The 18,592-nt window shown below is 38.0% G+C and overlaps 1 protein-coding gene across 1 annotated transcript in view; it reads right to left on the reverse strand.

The window, feature by feature from the left end:
• The window catches only part of neil3 (nei-like DNA glycosylase 3), a 35,857-nt gene that overhangs the window by 8,203 nt on the left and 9,062 nt on the right, over window positions 1-18,592 (reverse strand). The window contains exons 4-6 of the mRNA XM_061726184.1: window positions 17,767-17,980; window positions 15,569-15,643; window positions 13,938-14,104 (exon numbers count right to left, since the gene is read on the reverse strand). Coding sequence (XP_061582168.1) covers window positions 13,938-14,104; window positions 15,569-15,643; window positions 17,767-17,980 — 456 coding nt within the window. The remainder of the gene's footprint in view (window positions 1-13,937; window positions 14,105-15,568; window positions 15,644-17,766; window positions 17,981-18,592) is intronic.

The following is an 18,592-nucleotide window of genomic DNA, read 5'->3' on the forward strand; positions in this document are numbered from 1 at the left end:
TCGCTTAATTGAACATTTGAAAGCACAGTATAGATGAGTGAAGGCCTGCCATCCAAAAGAGGTGTGAGTGATGCTCTGCCGAAAATCTGACAGTGATGTGAAGGTTAGTCATAAATTAATTAATAAATAATGAAATAAAAACTTCTTAAAAAAAAAAAAAAAAAAAAAAAAAAAAGCACAAACTCTTGTCCCAGCAGATCTTTACTCAGTATCAGCTGAAAAAGGGTAAAAAAAAAAATGATAAAGGAACATCTCTGATTAGTTGTAGCAAATGGAGTTAATCTGAAAAATGAAACTATATTTAAAAACAAAAAGAATTAAAGCTGCAAGCAGCGATTAACGGGCCCTCGCACCCTTGTGCACGTTCAGGTGTGCTGCAGTGGAAGCTTGTATGACTTGCATGTAGATTCTTCAGGCCTGGACATTTAGTGGATGACACCACCCATGACTCTCTATATCAAACCATTCAAAAGTTATGGCAGAAAGTAGAAACCATCAGATATCGACCAATCAGAAGAAGGGGGGGGGGCGCGCTTTTTGGCGTCTAGCGTCGCCACGGTAACGCCTTTGACTGAGAAAAGTAATGCGTGTCATTGCAGGATCGAGACGCATATTTTGATGTATAACACACCTGGGTGCACGTTACGGTTCGGGCGAAGAAACGGCCGAAGAAATGGCATAAATTGCGGCAAAATGTTAATTCAAAATGGCCGACTTCCTGTTCGGTTTCGGCCATGGCGCCAAGAGACTTTTCTTTAAGTTGTGACATGATACAGGTGTGTACCGATTTTCGCGCATGTACGCCAAACCGTATTGTGGGGCTTGAGGCAGGAAGTTTTCTAGAGGGCGCTGTTGAGCCATTAAGCCACGCCCATTAATGCAAACCATTAAATATAAAATTCTTCGCCAGGCCTGGCTTGCGTGCAAAATATGGTGACTTTTGGGGCATGTTTAGGGGGGCAAAAAGGCCCTCCTTTTGTCGGAAAATACAAAAGAAAGAAAGAAAAATTCCTACAGATTCAGATTCAGAAAACTTTATTCATCCCCGAGGGGCAATTGCAGATACAATAGAGATACAATAGAGCCTTCGCACTGTAAGTGCTCCAGCCCTAATAAAACTGATAAGCAAGTACCAGTTGACCAATATAGTGTTTTTCAACAGCAGATAACGATGCATACTATGTAGAGAACCAGTTAACCAGCCACCGATGCCAGGAAACAATTAACTAATACCATCATCACAGACGTGCGAAACGGTCGACCTGGTTAATCTGATAACTGCTCCGACTCAATAACAGTACAGTCTATCTTAAGGGAGACTACTGTGTGATGGAAGGATATTCAATTCACTCTAATCATATTTATTAATCCCTGAAGGAATATTATATTGTTGCAGATGAAAGTCATTCAATCAATATTAAAGTCACTAAAAAGATTTAGAGTGGGAAGGAATGATCTCCTCCACCCATCTGTATTGCAGGGAACCTAAAGAAGCCTCTCGCTGAAGACAGTCGGCTCTATAATCACTGAGAAATGTGCAACTTCATCCCTTATATTTTGCAACTTATGCAGGATTGTTCTTTGCACAATTGGCTCCAGAGCCCCAAGAGCAATCCCCAGCACAGAGCCAGCTTTCTCCAGTTTGTTCACTTTCAGTGATGCTCCTGCCCCTACGGACGACTGCAAACAAACTTTCACTCTCCACCAAGGGCCTATAGAAAATAAGCAAATGTTGGAACGCCGGAAGATCTAAGCATCCTAAACAAATTAGGCTTCACTGGCCACGGTTAAGTGATGTTTTTTAATTCGGAACTAATTATTCTGAATTAAATAATTCAGAATTAACCTATTTTCCTTCGAGTTTACATGGAAATAGTAATTCCGAATTGAGGTTTACATGGAAAACACGTTTGATCGGCTTTATCCAATTCCTCTTCAGGTCTGGGGGTTGGGAAGGTTCTGATTGGATAGGCGGAAGTTACGTCTACCGGAAGAAAAACAAACGTAGCCGCTACAACTTTGAAAAGCTCACAATTTTGATGTTTCCTGCCATCTGTTCTTTTAATTATTTCCAGGTCCTCCAAGCTATTTATTAAATAAATGGTCTCTGCTCTTGACCACCGTTTACTGCGTGCTGCCATCTTGAAACTTTGTTTGGAAAACAAGCCCAGCACGGAATATAAGCGTCATGGAGACAGACGGGTGAGGGAACGAGCAGAAAGAAAGACCGGAATTAATTTAAAGCGAAATGAGTGTTTACATGATCGCGGAATTACTCTATTCGGATTTAAAATCTGAATAAACCAGCCACTTACTTCGGAATTAAGTTTAATTCGGAATGGACATTTTCATTCGGAATTAGATGTTTACATGGTAATTTTTACTCAATTTAAATCGGATTTAATTTTAATTCTGAATTAAAGAGAAATTAAACTCCCCATGTAAACGCACTGATTGTTTTGTGTCTTGTTATCCTGATAAATCCGAGGTATCTGTAATTTTCCAACACCTTCACCACTTTCCAGGGATGGAATTTGTGTTTTCCTAGTCACAGTCCTCCTGAAACCCACAGTTTTATCCTTGTCAGTTGTTGCTACACCGTGCCATAAAGCAGTCAAACAGATCTCGTCGTCCTCTCCAACACTGACACACCCCCCAACTGCAGCCATGCCAGTATTTATGGAGATGCAGGAATGTGACCTGTATTAAAATCTGTGGTCTACACAAGTGGAGAGAAACTGAGCGAGTACAATCCCCTTCGGTGCACGGGAGCTGCTACCCCTCTCAGGTAGTCAATAATCCAGGTGATCGTGCAGGAATCCTCCTGAGTAGTATAAAGTTTCTCACAAGGTTGTGCAGGCTGAATTACGTTAAAAGCACCAGAGAAATCAAACAACATAATTATCTCAAGTTTTACCTTCGTCCAGATAAGTGAGGTGCTGAAGGAGGTAGATGATGACATCTAACTCCACTTACTGCAGACTCCCATTACAGGGAAACTGCAGTAAGTCTTGGTGTTTGTTTGTGTACATAATAACAGTCTGTCCAAAACTTTTATATGATATTAGGACTGCTGCTCTGTTGCTTTTGATGGCTTGTAACAAGGCAGTAATGGCGCTTTTCCACTAGTACCTTCTCAGCCGGACTCGACTCGCCTCAGTTTTGCACTTTTCCACTAGTGGTCTAATGTGCTGAGTAGATACTTTTTCTGTATCTATTCTGCCGAGGTTTAAGCGTCTGAGTCGGGCTGTGATGTCATCACACTACAGGCCACCGATTGGTCGGGGGGTTTGGAGTCAGACGTCTGAGTCAGGATGTGACATCAGCGAAAGAGCGACTCTGACGGCGGCTTCTTGTTCATTTTATTCCACCAGCAATGGCATCAAAAGTCTGTTTCATGATCCCACTCTGAAGTTCATAAACCTGGTGGCTGAGGTGAGAATTAAAAAGTGATCTAGACGGGCGATAAGGAACAACCAGATCTACCAGGAGCTCTGTCACTTCATAGCTGCTCGCGGCTCCCAACGGACTTTTCAGCAGCCGAGACAAACTAAAAAACATTAAAAAGCGTCGCTTGAAGCTTCTTTCACACTCATTTTTTAACTTGATATCAAACACAAGCCACAGACTCAGCAGCACATTTATCATCTCCTCCAGGTTCTACATCTTTAGTGTTGTTGTCTTCTTCCTTTAGATACACAATCAAATACGTCACAGCAGTTTCGCTCCAACCTCCTACTTCTCATCTGGGTGTCTAAAAACAAACGGGGGCAAGGCGAGTGGAGGCGAGACGAGGCGTGGTGAGTCGCACTGAGTAGGTATTAGTATAAAAGCACCATTATTTGAAAAAGCTGGACACTGTATATCATTGGGCCTTACGTTTTATTACAGGATGTGGCAATCGTGTTCACCATTGCACTTTGTATGCAACTGCAAATTGTCTATCTTTATCGACCGCAGACTTTCTCGATGGTTATTTTTTATATATAAATCTGTTCTTGGGCTGGTTCCTACTTAACTATGTTCATACATGTGTAGAGACGCTAATCCTTACAACCTACGCTTACAGGATGTCCTCCGCATGTTGGTTCCTCGAGCCGACACTGAACTTGGGAAAAAAGCCTTCAGATACGCTGCTCCCTGGTCATGGAATGACCTTCAGGATGATCTGAGGTCACCTGAACTGATCACTCTGGGGGAATTTAATTCCATTTTAAAGGATCGAGAAACTAGTTCTCTTGGCCAATGTGATTGTTTTTAATCGAATAGTACTGAAAAGTTTTACATTATACGGACCTGTCGTGTTCCTGAGTTTATGTTGTATGTTATTTGTGTCCCTGACTATAGTGTGTGACTGCTGATTGTTGTTGTTTTTCACTGTTCTAACACTGTTTCTGCTGCCCTCTTGGTCAGGTCACTCTTGGAAAAGAGATTTTAATCTCAAGTTTTTACCTGGTTAAATAAAGGAAACTAACATCTAACGCAGACTCCCATTATAGGGAAACTGCAGTAAGTCTTGGTGTTTGTTTGTGTACCTAATACCAGTCTCTCCAAAACCTTTATATGTTATTAGGATGGCTGCTCTGTTGTTTTTGATGGCTTGGAACAAGGCAGGAAGACTTCCACAGCATCAGAACATTGTACCGGCTCACACTGAGGTTGAGGAGGTGCTGTAAAACAGCTCATAGCTAGTCTGCTCAGGCCTCCATCTACACCTGCAGCCTTATTACGATTCAGTATCTCCAGCTGCCTCTTCACCTCCTGGAGACAGACATGTGGGACGAGGAGGCAGAGGGAGCTTTAGTGTTTCCCGTTGAGAAGGGAAGATGATTAAACCGTATTAAGATCCACAACTGAGGTGCAAAATGACACTGTAGAGGTGTGACATGGAAGCTGCGGGTCCAGGGAGGCTGTGCGGTCTGTGAGGTCTGTGTGCCTGGGGGCAGGAGAGGGAGATGCTGCGCCTCTCACTGAGCTGAGCCTTTTGAAAAACATGTTCACTTCATTGGTTCTGTCCAATCTTCCATTAGGCTGATCCCTGTTCTGCTTGAACCCGGTGATCTCCATCATTGACCACACATCCCACACATTTATCCGCAGCAGCTTGCTCAGCAGCATTCGTTTCCTTACACCTTTCCTGTTCTTTCATAGCTTGACTTTAAGCTGTCTCCACACACTCCTCAATGGCTCCATACATCCCTCCCTGAAGGCTCATTTCTTCTTGTTCAGCAGCTCTTTCAGGTCACTGGTGATCCGGGGGCTTGTTATTAGGAGAGCACGTTGCCGTCCTGATGGGGATGCTGGAGTTTGTTACACACTCAGTCATGTCACTGGTGTCACTTCCATTTGGTTCACGGAGTGCATCCCATTCTGTGACTTCAAAGCCCCCCCGCCGACGTTCCTCAGCTTCCTGTGCCCACCTCCTCACCGTCGGTTTGGTCACAGGTTGCGTCTGAACAGAGGGTTCGGAGGTGGAGGTGAGAAGTACCAGATTATGATCTTCTTTGCCAAAGCAAACAGAGGCAGAGAAGCTGAATCCACGTCACATTTCCAGAGGATAAAGGCTGTCTTTAATTTTCTCATCTCACACAGAGAGAGAGGGAGACGTAGCTGAAGTCTCCTGGGAGGGAATTCATGAAAATCTTGCACTTCGTGACAAGTTTTTGATATTTGGCATGGTGGTAGGTATGGACATAAGGTTTTCAAAAACCACCGCAAACAAATTGGGACGGCCCCCTAGTGGCCGGTTTGCAGAAAATTCAAAATGTGTGTTATTTTAATAAAATCCTATTCTTTCACTGTGACTTAGTTCAATCACCGTGCAATATGCTGTAACAATGCACCTCCCAATAATCTAATCATATCTACCTCATTCTGCTGCACCTCTCACTTTTTAAAAATTGTGTATATGTGTATATATATATATATATATATATATATATATATATATATATATATATATATATATATATATATATATATATATATATATATATATATATTTATTATCAAGAGCTGTCATTACCATGTCTACCTCAGTACTGCTGCACCTTTCACTTTTTTTTTTTTTTTTTTTTTTTTTATAAATTGTATCTATGTTAATTACCGGAGTCAAATTCCTTGTTGGACAATGTTCGAACCTGGGCAATAAAGGTGATTCTGATTGTGATTGTGATTCTGAATAAGTGCCACATGTGTTTATTTACTGTACATTTGTTTATTTACTGTTTGCTACTTTTTAAATCTGGGTACAGTGAGCGAAATAACCGGAGTCAAATTCCTTGTCGGGCATGTTCAAACTTGGCCAATAAAGCTGATTCTGAGGTTATGTTCATCTTAAGCATGAATGAAGGCCACTGTGCTCACCCAATGAGATTGACACTACAGTGATAGTGACCTGTCCAATAAACAGAAAATTGCATCCTTGGGGGTGAAAATATGGGTCTGGAGCCCTCTATAATCTTTCTATGCGACTTAATTCTAGAGATATGGAGATTTTTGAGGCAAAAAATGACCTTGAAAATTAAATTTGACCTTCAACATGACCTTGAAATAGGAAATGTATCTCAGAATTGAATTCTTAGCACCAAAAAAGTAGAGAAATTGACAATATACAAGAATCTAGGCCTAGGAGAAGCTGAGATATGACCTTTGGTCTTTTCCGCGAGAGCCATTTTGAATTTTCTGCAAACCGGCCACTAGGGGGTCATTTTCCCAATTTGTTTGCGGTGGTTTTTGAAAACCTTATGTCCATACTGTACCTAACACCATGCCAAATGTCAAAAACTTGTCACCAAGTGCACAATCTTTATGATTTTTTACATATTCCCTCCCGGCTATGCCATGAATGCAACGGGGTGAGCTGTTGGTAGCGCATCAATATCTGAGACAACGACTTCCCCCCAAGTGTTTGCAGCAGTTGATGGCGAGATTCCCAAAATAACAAGTGAGCTCTCTTGTTAAATAACAGAGATGGAAACTCACAACTAGCTGCAGAGGCGCCGTTTCACCGCGACGGCCCTGAAAGCTGGGATGAGAAGCATCAGAGTCAGGAAATGTCCCCGCAGTCAAATACATAATCTCCATTCTTGATATTCTTGCAGGGTCATATTCAGCACTTAACGCTCAGTCATCTTATTTTGCCTGGGATCTTCCATTCCTCATGATGATTGACGGAGGAAATGGTTTATACTTCCCTATCCTGTTCATCCGTTTTGCTCCAACTCTACATACATGGTCTCTTCAGCTCGTGGGATTGTGAATCCCAGCCTGGGTATTTGTTGGGCTTTGGGAAGCTCAGCTTCTCCTGGATGTGAACAACCTTCTCATTTTCACAGTTATCATAACAGATCTGAAAAAGTCCCAGAAACACTAAAACTCTAAAGAACCTACAAAGACATTCAATAGATGGGAGTGACTGCAGTAAGTAGCCACAGGCGCTGCACCATTCTTCACATGTGACATTAATGAAACTATAAGCATAATTTCTATACTAATTTGATATCAATGAACATTTGATAAAGAGACTGCAAAGGGATTGTATTTTACTGGAATTAATATTAAAGCAAGTCCAACTTTATTAAGTATATGATCAGATCTTTTAATCAAAAGTGAATATTTTGCATATTTTGATTGTGAGCAATGAAAGCGCTTTGAACAAGAGACGTATATCAAGTTGCAAGAGCCTTATATCAGTCATGATGATTTTTTATTCCATCCATTTTACTGTTTATGTATCTTTTATGGTAGAATTATTTGGACAAATATGTTCAAACATGACTGCCAGTGTGTCCCGGCAGTCTCTCGCCCGATGACAACTGGGATCGATTCCAGCTGCCTGAGCATTTTGAAGTTGGATGGATGGATGGATGGATGGATGGATGGACGGACGGACGGACGGACGGACGGACGGACGGACGCATGGATGGACGGATGGATGCACGGACCAAACAAAGCTGTTTCTCAGTTGGAGTTAAATATTTACTGCTTATGTCTGATGCAAAGCTAAAGTGCTCACTGAAATCAAAGGTTTTACACATCAGAACATAAGAGCTCATCATACTGATCCTTAACAGGCATTAAAAGTCATGTAAGTACAGCCTCGCATCAACAAAAATGTGTGGCTTATTACATCAGATCATTATTTATGCAAACATAAGAAAAGCCAAAGTGCAGAAGCAATGTGTAAAAAAAAAGAAACTGATTACACTGCAGGAGCTTAAATTCCACCGTCTGCAGTGATCATTTGAAGTCATTTTCTTCATGGCATTATCAGTCTCTGGTGTGGAAGATCCACGGGGATCCACAATCTTGGCACACTCTATTTTACATTTTAGTTTTTGCTTTGATTCATTGAGCATTCGTCTCTGCATCCGTCCCACTGAAGTATTTCAGCTGGTTCAGGTCGGGACCTGGTATCTGGTATCATCGTAACAACTAAGGCTGGGGATCGATTCAAATGTCAAGAATCGATTCGATTCCGATTCTTAAGATTCAGAATCGATTATCAAGATTTGATTCGATCCGATTCCGATATTGATTTGGGTTAGTGTTATTAAAACAGTTTCAGCTGTTGCGTGAATTATATGACTGTAGTTATGCAACATATTAATACTAGTATTATATTGAGATTCCCAAGCAAGTATTGCAGCTAATGATGCTGTAAGGACCAATCAGCTCCCAGAATGCTGATATAACTGCTTTCAGAAACATCGTGGGGCAGAATTATCAAACAGATCCAGGGCAGCAAACAGAGTCGTATGAAATCGTTTTTTTCCCACATTCCGTTTTAATTTTTTCCATTTTCTTTTTTTTTCGGTTTTCAATTTTTGAGAATTTGGTTTTTAGCATTTTATGCAAATGTGACATGAAGACAGTATATAAAGTAATGAAATATAGACAATTTATGTAATTATACCTGAAAACTTCAATGTTTTCATACCTTTAAACATATTTAAAGGCAAAAACATGGCACAAGTTATTCTTGTGTTCAACAAAACATTCCTTTTTTGGGCATAAACAAAAAAATACCAAAAGTTGTAATGTAATGATGAAAAAATAAATATATAAAAATCAATCTTTAGACATACGATTGGTTTTTTAGGAATTAATATGAGAATCGATTTAGAATCGGAAAATCGATTTTTTTCAGCACAGGCAACTTAATCCAATTCTTTGTTTCAGCCATTTTGTTGTAAAGTTGCTGATGTGATTGGGATCACAGTCGTACTTCATGACCCAAATTCAACAAGCTTTAGACCGTTTTTCAGACAGATGGCCTCAAATTTGACACCTGAATGCTCTGGCATACAGAGCTCATGGACCAGACAAAGACGGCAAGATGCCCAGGTCCTGCGGATGAAAAACAAATCATAAACACCACGACGCTGGACAGGTGGTACAAGGTTTTTAGTGATGTACTTCCCTGCATTTTTGACAAACGTGGCAGTATATTATGGCCAAACATCTACATATTGACCTTGTCTGCCTAAATGACTTTCTTCAGCTGCAATTTCTCAAACTCTTTCTTTTTTTTTTACCGTTTGGTCTTTTAGAGAGAAGAGGCCTTCTAGATGGGAAGATTTGCAACCGTCTTAAATGTGTTCCACTTGTGAATAATCTTTTTACTGTAAAATTATAGACTCCACATTGTTTGGAAATGGCCTAATGAGAGGGAGCAACACATCCATGGTTTTTCTAAGCTCATTGCTGATGTCTTTCCTTCTTGGCCTGGTGTTAACACACCGGGATGCTTCAAGCCAGCAAACTGCTCACAATCTTTGCCTCATCTGCACTTTGGCTGATGATCAATTCATCACATGCATTGGATTTGCAGCACCTGGCTGTGACTTACCTCTTAATTATATAAGATAATAAGAAAGAGGGTACCATGGTATGTCCTATTTTTCCTTCTGCATGTGCAATTCTGCAATTTACTAAATAAGACCAAATGACCAGATTTTCTTGTTCCTTTTATGATTTATACAGAACCCCTTACAATACAGAAAGTGTGGACTTTTTCACATAACTGTATCTTACCGTACCTTATTTTTATGTTGGCCCTTTTATCTAAGTGTTTGCATATGCAAGCACATTTACACATGTGGACAAATGTGTTGGTATCCTTTTATTGAAAAAAAATAAAAAATAAAAAATGCAGTAGCCACTGAAATAACATATAACCGATAAAACTAATTATAGATTAAAATCTACTGAAAATTGGCAAATGAAAATTATCAGACATCGTCTTTAACTGTGGTTCAATGGAATCATAGAAAAAAATAAAAATAAAAAATCTAACAAAGGGGTACTTTTGTCAATTTCAAGTTATTTCAGTGGACCCTGTATGTCGACCTGCGGAGTGAAACTGTGGAACAGCCTAAAACAAAGTCAAAACATATCACTATTTAAAAAAAGATACAAAAGAAACATTCTATTCAAAATACAGATGTGAATAAACATGTAGATATGTACATTTATTAATATATGTAGATATAGAGATTTACATTATGGATATAGACATGTTATATGTAGGTATGTATATGGATATATTGAGTTGTATTATACGTACAGTATTTGTGTATCTATATCTCTATTAATATATATTGATTTATAGTTATATGTAGATATGTCGATATATAGATTTATAGTAATTTTTATGTATATAAAATTGGAGGTAAATATATGAACCAGTGTATATATAGCATATCTACTCTTATATAGTTATTCAAGTATATTGTTATACCATTGCTGTCTATTGTTCTCTATTATATTGTAGTATTACAGTAAAGTAATGATAATGTAATACTATGCATTATAATTACTTCTATTAGTACATACATACATACATAGTAGCACAACTAAATGCTTGGCGTTTGTTTTATTTTCTTTTGTTTGCCTTGATTTGCTTTGATTTTGACTATATTTATTAGAGGTGGGTGCAATTCATCGATGTGTCGATGCATCGCATGCGACGATTTGGAATCGATTAATTAAAAAAATTAGTACATATACATATATATATATACACATATATATACACACACATATCTATCTATCTATCTATCTATCTATCTATCTATCTATCTATCTATCTATCTATCTATCTATATTTATATCATGCATGTTCGAAATAAAATCTTCAAATCAAAATCAATCAGTCCACATCAGTCCAGCTCTGGGGTCTTTACACCGTCTGCCTGACTGCCAGAGGACAGACTTTAAAGTTCTGATGCTGGTCTATAAAGCTCTGAATGGTCCAGGACCAGAACACATCGTGACCTTCTGACCCAGTATGAACCTCCACACCCCTCAGGTCACCTGGATCTGTTTTTTTAATCTCTTCCCAGAGTCAGAACCAGTCATGGAGAAGCTGCATTCAGCTTCTATGCTCCACATGTCTGGAATAAACTCCCAGAAATCCTCAGATCAGCTGAAACAGTTTATTTAAGTCCAGGTTGAAGACTCACCTGTTCCCAGCTGCCTTTGAATGAAACTCTAAATCTGCAATCTGTTTGAATGTCTTTGTAAAACACTTTGAATCCCCTTGTTGTTAAACTCTACTATAGAAATAAACTTGCCTTGTCCATCAGGTTTCTTTTTTTTCTTCTTCTCTAATCTCAGGGTGCCAACACATTTGCTAATATCTGTATAAAGAACCATATAACTTGCTTTTAAACTTGCTGGTTCGAAGAAGTGTAAATGTAAAATAAGTAATTTAAGATATTAGAGTTCAAGGTGTTGAAAGTTGGAAGGATAATCGCACCGTGTGAGAACTGTTCGAACACGAAGCATGGCTATGTTTAACTAAAAGGAAAATCTGTAACACCGACAATCATGGAGGAAAAAAGTAGCAGCGGCTTTCAGGAAACTTCTCCCCGACAGCTCCATCAGCTGTGTAAAGTGTTGTAGAACTCTGGACTCTAACCCTCTCAAAGCTTTGCTAAACACAGACCAGGAGGTGCTGAGCCTGAGCCCTGACTGTAAACACAGCCTTATATGCACATTCACTCTCACCCCAAAACTCTTCCCAACTCCCTGCCAAGCCCATCTGCCTGCAAACATGGCCTCTAGGAATTTCATGATTTCATCGAAAGAGCTTTGGAAAATATTCTATATATATTTCTGAAAATATAGATTTCAAACCATCTGTGGCGACATCACATTTTCACTATTAGGAGACCTAAAACCTAAAATTCTCACATTATCTAAGATTTGGGGCTTTATCCCATTTTTGGAACATTTTCAGACAGAAAAATTATTATTCTTCAATTCTAAAATAATCAAATTTTTCGACATAGTGGAATTCCAAACAGCACAATTCAAGTATAAAGCTAGGAACAACTTATCACCATCTCACTTACAGGAAATGTTTTATGACAGAGAGGGGAGGTGTAATTTAAGGGCTACTCTAAATTTTAGGACTCGTAGAACACGAACGACAATGAAAAGATTTTCTATATCAGTCAGTGGAGTTAAACTATGGAACAGAATGGATTCAGAATTAAAACAATGTCCAAACATTAACCAGTTTAAAAACAAATATAAAAACATGATTTTCACAAGGTACAAAGAGGAAGGGGTTTAGTGGCTTTAGGGGCCTGAAATAACACTATTGGGTGAATGTTTATGTTTATGTACAGAAATGGGCAGCCCGTATTGGCCCGAATAAAAGACGGTGTTTTTTGCATTGAAATAAGACTGAAAAAGTGGGCGTCGTCTTACATTTGGGGTCTAGACATCATACCTATTCACAACACTAGATGGCGCCAGATATCTTTAAAGCGAATGCTGAACGTAATTCCCCAGGCCAAAGCGAACCCCTGTCACGAAGAAGAAAAATAAAAAATAGTATAAGAAAGAAAAGAGAAGAAAATAAGAGAAGAGATAACAGAAAGTGGAGAAACGTAGCGACAATCTGGAGAAAAGTGGGTGGAAGATCGGCAGGTAAACCGGCAGCTGAGGAGAAGTTATGATGCAAACTTCAAGATAATGATTTCAAATAGTCAAAATAACATGCTTTTTCTGTTGAATATATTGTTATAATCATTTGTTTCAGATGTACTGTAATTATTTTCTGTATAAAAATTGAATTTGGTGTTCAAAAAGTATTTCTTCAAACTTGAGTCTTGAAGAAGAGGGGGTCGTCTTATATTCGGGACAATACGGTAATTATATGTGTATATATATATATATATATATATATATATATATATATATATATATATATATATATATATATGTGTGTATGTGTGTGAATACGTGTGTAAGTTGATATATATAGATATAGATCAGATGGAGTTAATATAGAGATAGTATGGTGTAAATAAGTATATTTATATAAATATTTATATGGGCATGTGTGTACAAATATATATAAAATACTCAACTATGTTTATTTATGTATAGGTAAGTGTGTGAGTATAATTATAGTATAGTTAGTTATTATAAATATGTGTTAATAAATTATTAGTGAATGGGGGTAGGATTAAATAAGTTTACACTTCTTCCTACTCCTTTTTGCACATGTAATTAAGATATTAAGTGTTAAAGTATGAAATTCTTTGTTTTGTTGTTTTTTTTGCTTGTTTGCTTCGTTTTGTTTTCTTATCTTTTCTTTAATTATTGTCTTTTACATGTACAAAATAAAAATCAAATAAAAAAAAAAACATAATTGAGAACAAATCATTGCTTTCTGAATATTGTGTCATTCAGAAAAACGTAAAAACCCCTAATTGTGGCATAAAATATGCACTTATGTTCCTGAAAAAAAGGTTAGGTATAAGGTTCAACCTCAAGTCTTAAAAACTTGAAAATATTACAGGTTTTATCAGAGGTTTTGGAAGAATGCCCCCGAATCTTCAAGGGACAGAGTTTTGCAAAAATGCAAAACACTACTTTCTCCGTCAAAGTGCCAAAAGGTCTGCGAGGATTTCTACCTGATGTCAAGTCCGCTGGGATCTGCTCTCTGACAGTGCTCACAGAAGTAAGTCATTCTGCCACCGTCTCCAAGACGACAGACCGTGATGACATGAGAGCACTGGCCACACTGGGGACGCTTGTAGACTTTGTAATGTTTGTAGAGAGGAGAGCCAGATCTGCGACACTGTGAGATGAAAAAGAAAATAATGAATATAAAGAAAAGAAACAAAAGGTGACGAATACACACTGCAAAAACTCAAAATCTTAACAAGAATATTTGTCTTATTTCTAGTTAAAATGTCTCATTTTTAGTCAAAGAAATCTCATTACACTTAAAGGAACATGAGGCTCCTTTTAAGAAATGAGACTCTCTAGCGCCACCCTTCACCACGACGGCCGTCGGGGGTACTGCAGCCAACAGCGAAGCCGGCACGGGAGAACGGGGAGAACGCGCATGCAGCGTCATGTGATGTCACATCCGCAGGACAGCACGGGAAATTCCAGTCACAATTGCAGCACATTTTGCAGCACACAGCCTGTTCAAGGCAACTGAGAGATACACTAGAGGGCTCATTCTTTTTGGTTTGGAACGCTTCATCTGACATTATTACTAGAAAACTTAAAAAGTATACACATTTTTTTCATAAATCCTGCCTCAAGCTCCTTTAAAGACTCATAACTGGACAAAACAAAAATTTTCACCTGTTTCAAGTAGATTTTCACTTAAAATAAGTAGAAAAATCTGCCAGTGGAACAAGATCTTTTTGCTTGTAATGAGAAGATAAATCTTGTCCCACTGGCAGATTTTTCTACTTATTTCAAGTGAAAATTTACTTGAAACAGGTGAAAATTGTCAAATAACAAGTTATTTTTCTGGTAATAACTCTTGTTTTAAGTGTAATGAGATTTTTTGTCTAAAAATGAGACATTTTTACTGTAAGAGGGACCACCAGGAAATTCTATGTCATTTGGCAGCCATTTATTTCTTTTGTTGAAGGCATGGCAGCTGCTAACATATCTATGTAACCCAAATGTACTTGTATATATGTACCCGTTTTTTTGTTATTGTTTTTTTTTTATAACTTTTCTTTTTTTTTTTATTATGTGTTGAATTGAACGCACTGAAATTTGCTGAGATCCAGTACATGTGGGTGGGGGGCATGGGGATGTTCTGTTTGAATGTACAGGAACTAGTTTTGACTGTCTCCTGTGTCAATTGTATCTCCTTTTTTTGTTATATTTGAAAAATAAAAAAGACCTTGATCTAAAAATGAGACATTTTAACTAGAAATAATATTTAATTTTAATTTAAATATTCCTGGTAAGATTTTGAGTTTTTGCAGTGCAAAGGATAAAAGAAAAGTAAATGATGAATTCATACTTCCTTACTTGTCTACTATGTACAAGTATTTTATCCCTCCTCTATTAACAGGAATACTTCTGAATTTTGTGTTCCTTTCATGGCCAAACACAGTTTAAAGTTAATCCTCTCTTTAATGAATGTTTGAATAAAATGAATAAGATGGCACATACTGGATATAAAGGCGTAAACACAAGTCCATTCACATCGTCAAGGTCTAACGAAGTACAGAGCGGTTGCTTTAGCGTTTGATGTACAGTTAAAAAAAAAAAAAAAAAAAGGACTAGCCTTGTAAAACAGAAGAGTGAAATCTCGAGTCATCTTCACCAAGTGGCGGATCTGCTGGACTGTCAGCTGCTGGACCTGGAAAAGAAGCACAATTTAGTTACAGTCGGCAAGTCAAAACAGTGAATAACCATCATTTGTATGGCCGGGGATAAAAGAGGGTTTCACTCTCAGTAAAAGCGATGCAAGAAAATACTAAAACAAGAAAAACAGCAGGCATGAATGAAAGAAAAAGTGAATTTAAAATTAATGGAGAAACAACATACTAAAAACTTGCAACTCCTTTTTTCTAAAGGTTGTGCGGAAACTTCTTAACAAACGTTACATCAATACAAGTCCTTCTGACATATTCACTGATATTTCAAAGCACACACTACTGATCTTGCTTTCATGTAATGCCATGATGTAAAACTCTGATTATTGATCATATAGATCCTGTAAAAAACTATCAATATTCACGTTCCTCCAAAGACGCCGTAGAGAAACACTGAAACAGTTAGAGCCAGAGTGACAAAAAAATAAATGAATCACGTTTCATAACTGATCAAAGCAAGTATGCGTTCTTGCTCTCCTTAACTGATAAATTATCTTATTATTTTAAAATAAATTCACAATTAAGTTAGAAATGAGGGCTAATTATATGTGTATGTATGCATGTGTGTGTGTGTATATATATATATATATATATATATATATATATATATATATATATATATATATATATATATATGTATGTATATGTGTGTGAATGTGTCCAAATAACATTTCGCTTTGGGCCCCAATTTGGTCAGGGGCCCTGCATGTACTGCACTAAAACATGTTGTACTGATGGTCCTACATGACAGTTCTGCTTTAAACACTGCATTTCATCTCAACTCTCAACTCCCATGCACCTCACTTTTCATCACCGGTATATGCTTTGCTGATATCTATGTATGTAGATATAGAGATGTATATTATATATAGATATAGATATGTTATATGTAAGTATGTATATGGATATATTGAGTTGTATTATACGTACAGTATGTATCTATATCTCTATTAATATATATTGATTTATAGTTATATGTAGATATGTCGATATATAGATTTATAGTCATTTTTATGTATATAATTGGAGGTAAATATATGAACCAGTGTATATATAGCATATCTACCCTTATATAGTTATTCAAGTATATTGTTATACCATTGCTGTCTATTGTTCTCTATTATATTGTAATATTATTGTAAAGTAATGATAATGTAATACTATGCATTATAATTACTTCTATTAGTACATACATACATAGTAGCACAACTGAATGCTGGGCGTTTGTTTTGTTTTCTTTTGTTTGCCTTGATTTGTTTGACTATATTTATATATACATATATTGAGTATTATATCACTGTATTGAACAGTTATTAAAGTAGGTATGGGTGTTTTATAAGTAAGCTTATTGAAACTCGTCTTATTATATGTAAGAATGTATGTTAGATCCAGGGGTAAGACTGGATAAGTGTTTACTTCATTCCTACTCCGTTTCGAGCATGTTGGTGGATCCATGAACTATTATTATATGAAGTGCTGTACATTCAATATATTATAGAGTTAAAGTTTACATGTAATGAAATGGGCTATAAAAATACAACTCCCTCTGCCTTATGGGGTAAGTGTTTCTGTTTTGTTTCGTTTCAGGAAACCAGAAGGCTCGGTGATGTAGGTGGACCTCATTAAGATTCAGCGTTCCCAGAAGAAGGAAAAGCCAAAAGTCATAGATTAACGTTTTGGTCCGATGTGCTAATGCGTTGCAGACAGCCTTGCAGAACAAAGCCTCGGGTAATAGTTCAGTACAAGTACTGCGGTATACAACAACGCAGAAGTTGTTCTACAGCTTTTCTTATTAAAAATATTCCCTTAAGAGCAGAGTAAAGTACTTGATCTTTAAAATTTCATGTGAGATTTTATTGATGTTTCTTCTTTTACCTAAGCTATGAACGGGGGACAAAAACCCGAGTCTCAATAAAAGAGCACATTCAGTCATATTTACGTTTTCCCTTTCAAATGTGTCCCTCGATGCGCTCGTTTGTCTTATCTCTACATCACCTTCCTGATTTCAGCGCAACAAGAGCTTATCATTTTTTCCTGACAGTTGTCTTGCATTTTCACTCTCGTTTTTTATTCCTCTGCCAAACACAATCCATCATCTTTTCCATACCTTCACGGCCGGGTGGAGGCCCGAGTCAAAGAGGGCTTCGTTTTTAATGATGTTCCCGACTCCCGGCATGACGGCCTGGTCGAGCAGAACGTCGCAGAGCATCCTGTTGCTCTGGCTCCTCACGGCCTCCTCGGAGCGAGGGAAGCTGAACTTGGAGGAGCAAACGTCCAGGCTCTGCAGGGCCCGGACCCTCTGCTGGCAGTCTGCTGTCAACCTGCACACACAGACTACGTTTACCTGCAGTCAAAATTGGGGTTAAAGTCAATATTCCAGTTACTGAAACATTCGAAATAATCTGTTTCCATGCGTGAGCAAACAGTATACATGGTGATTAATCATTTGGGATATCTGGATCAAACCAGCGACGCACGGAGAACGTCATGATGCAATTCCTGTCATTTCCGCTTCTACTTCCTGTATCCAAATCCAAAACAACAATAACAGCAGCACGGAGGATAATCAACAGCCCAGTAGAAGTCGCCTTCTTCAGCGTCTTCCAGCGGAGCTTGATCTGGTCTGGTGTTCGTACAAATCCTGCTTCGCACAACTTTTCACTCACCTTTTTGTAAATCTGGCTATCCCGGTACTTTCTACCGTCTACAAATGCAGAAATGTTCATATCTTTCATTACATTTATGGAGTGATTAGTCTCCTCCTGGTCTTGTGTTTCTCCAAGTTTATAAGAACTTCCTGGACTCAAAAGACCAAGATTCCTTACGAAAAGAACATGCGCAGAAAACAAATTCCTGTTCCTTTTGATGGGGAAATCCCGTTAGGCTATACATGACCAAATATTCAGGTTAAAAAGGAGTAACCCAGGGGTCAT

The sequence above is a fragment of the Cololabis saira genome, chromosome 7 (assembly GCF_033807715.1).
Source record: "Cololabis saira isolate AMF1-May2022 chromosome 7, fColSai1.1, whole genome shotgun sequence".
In the NCBI taxonomy this organism is placed as follows: Eukaryota; Metazoa; Chordata; class Actinopteri; order Beloniformes; family Belonidae; genus Cololabis; species Cololabis saira.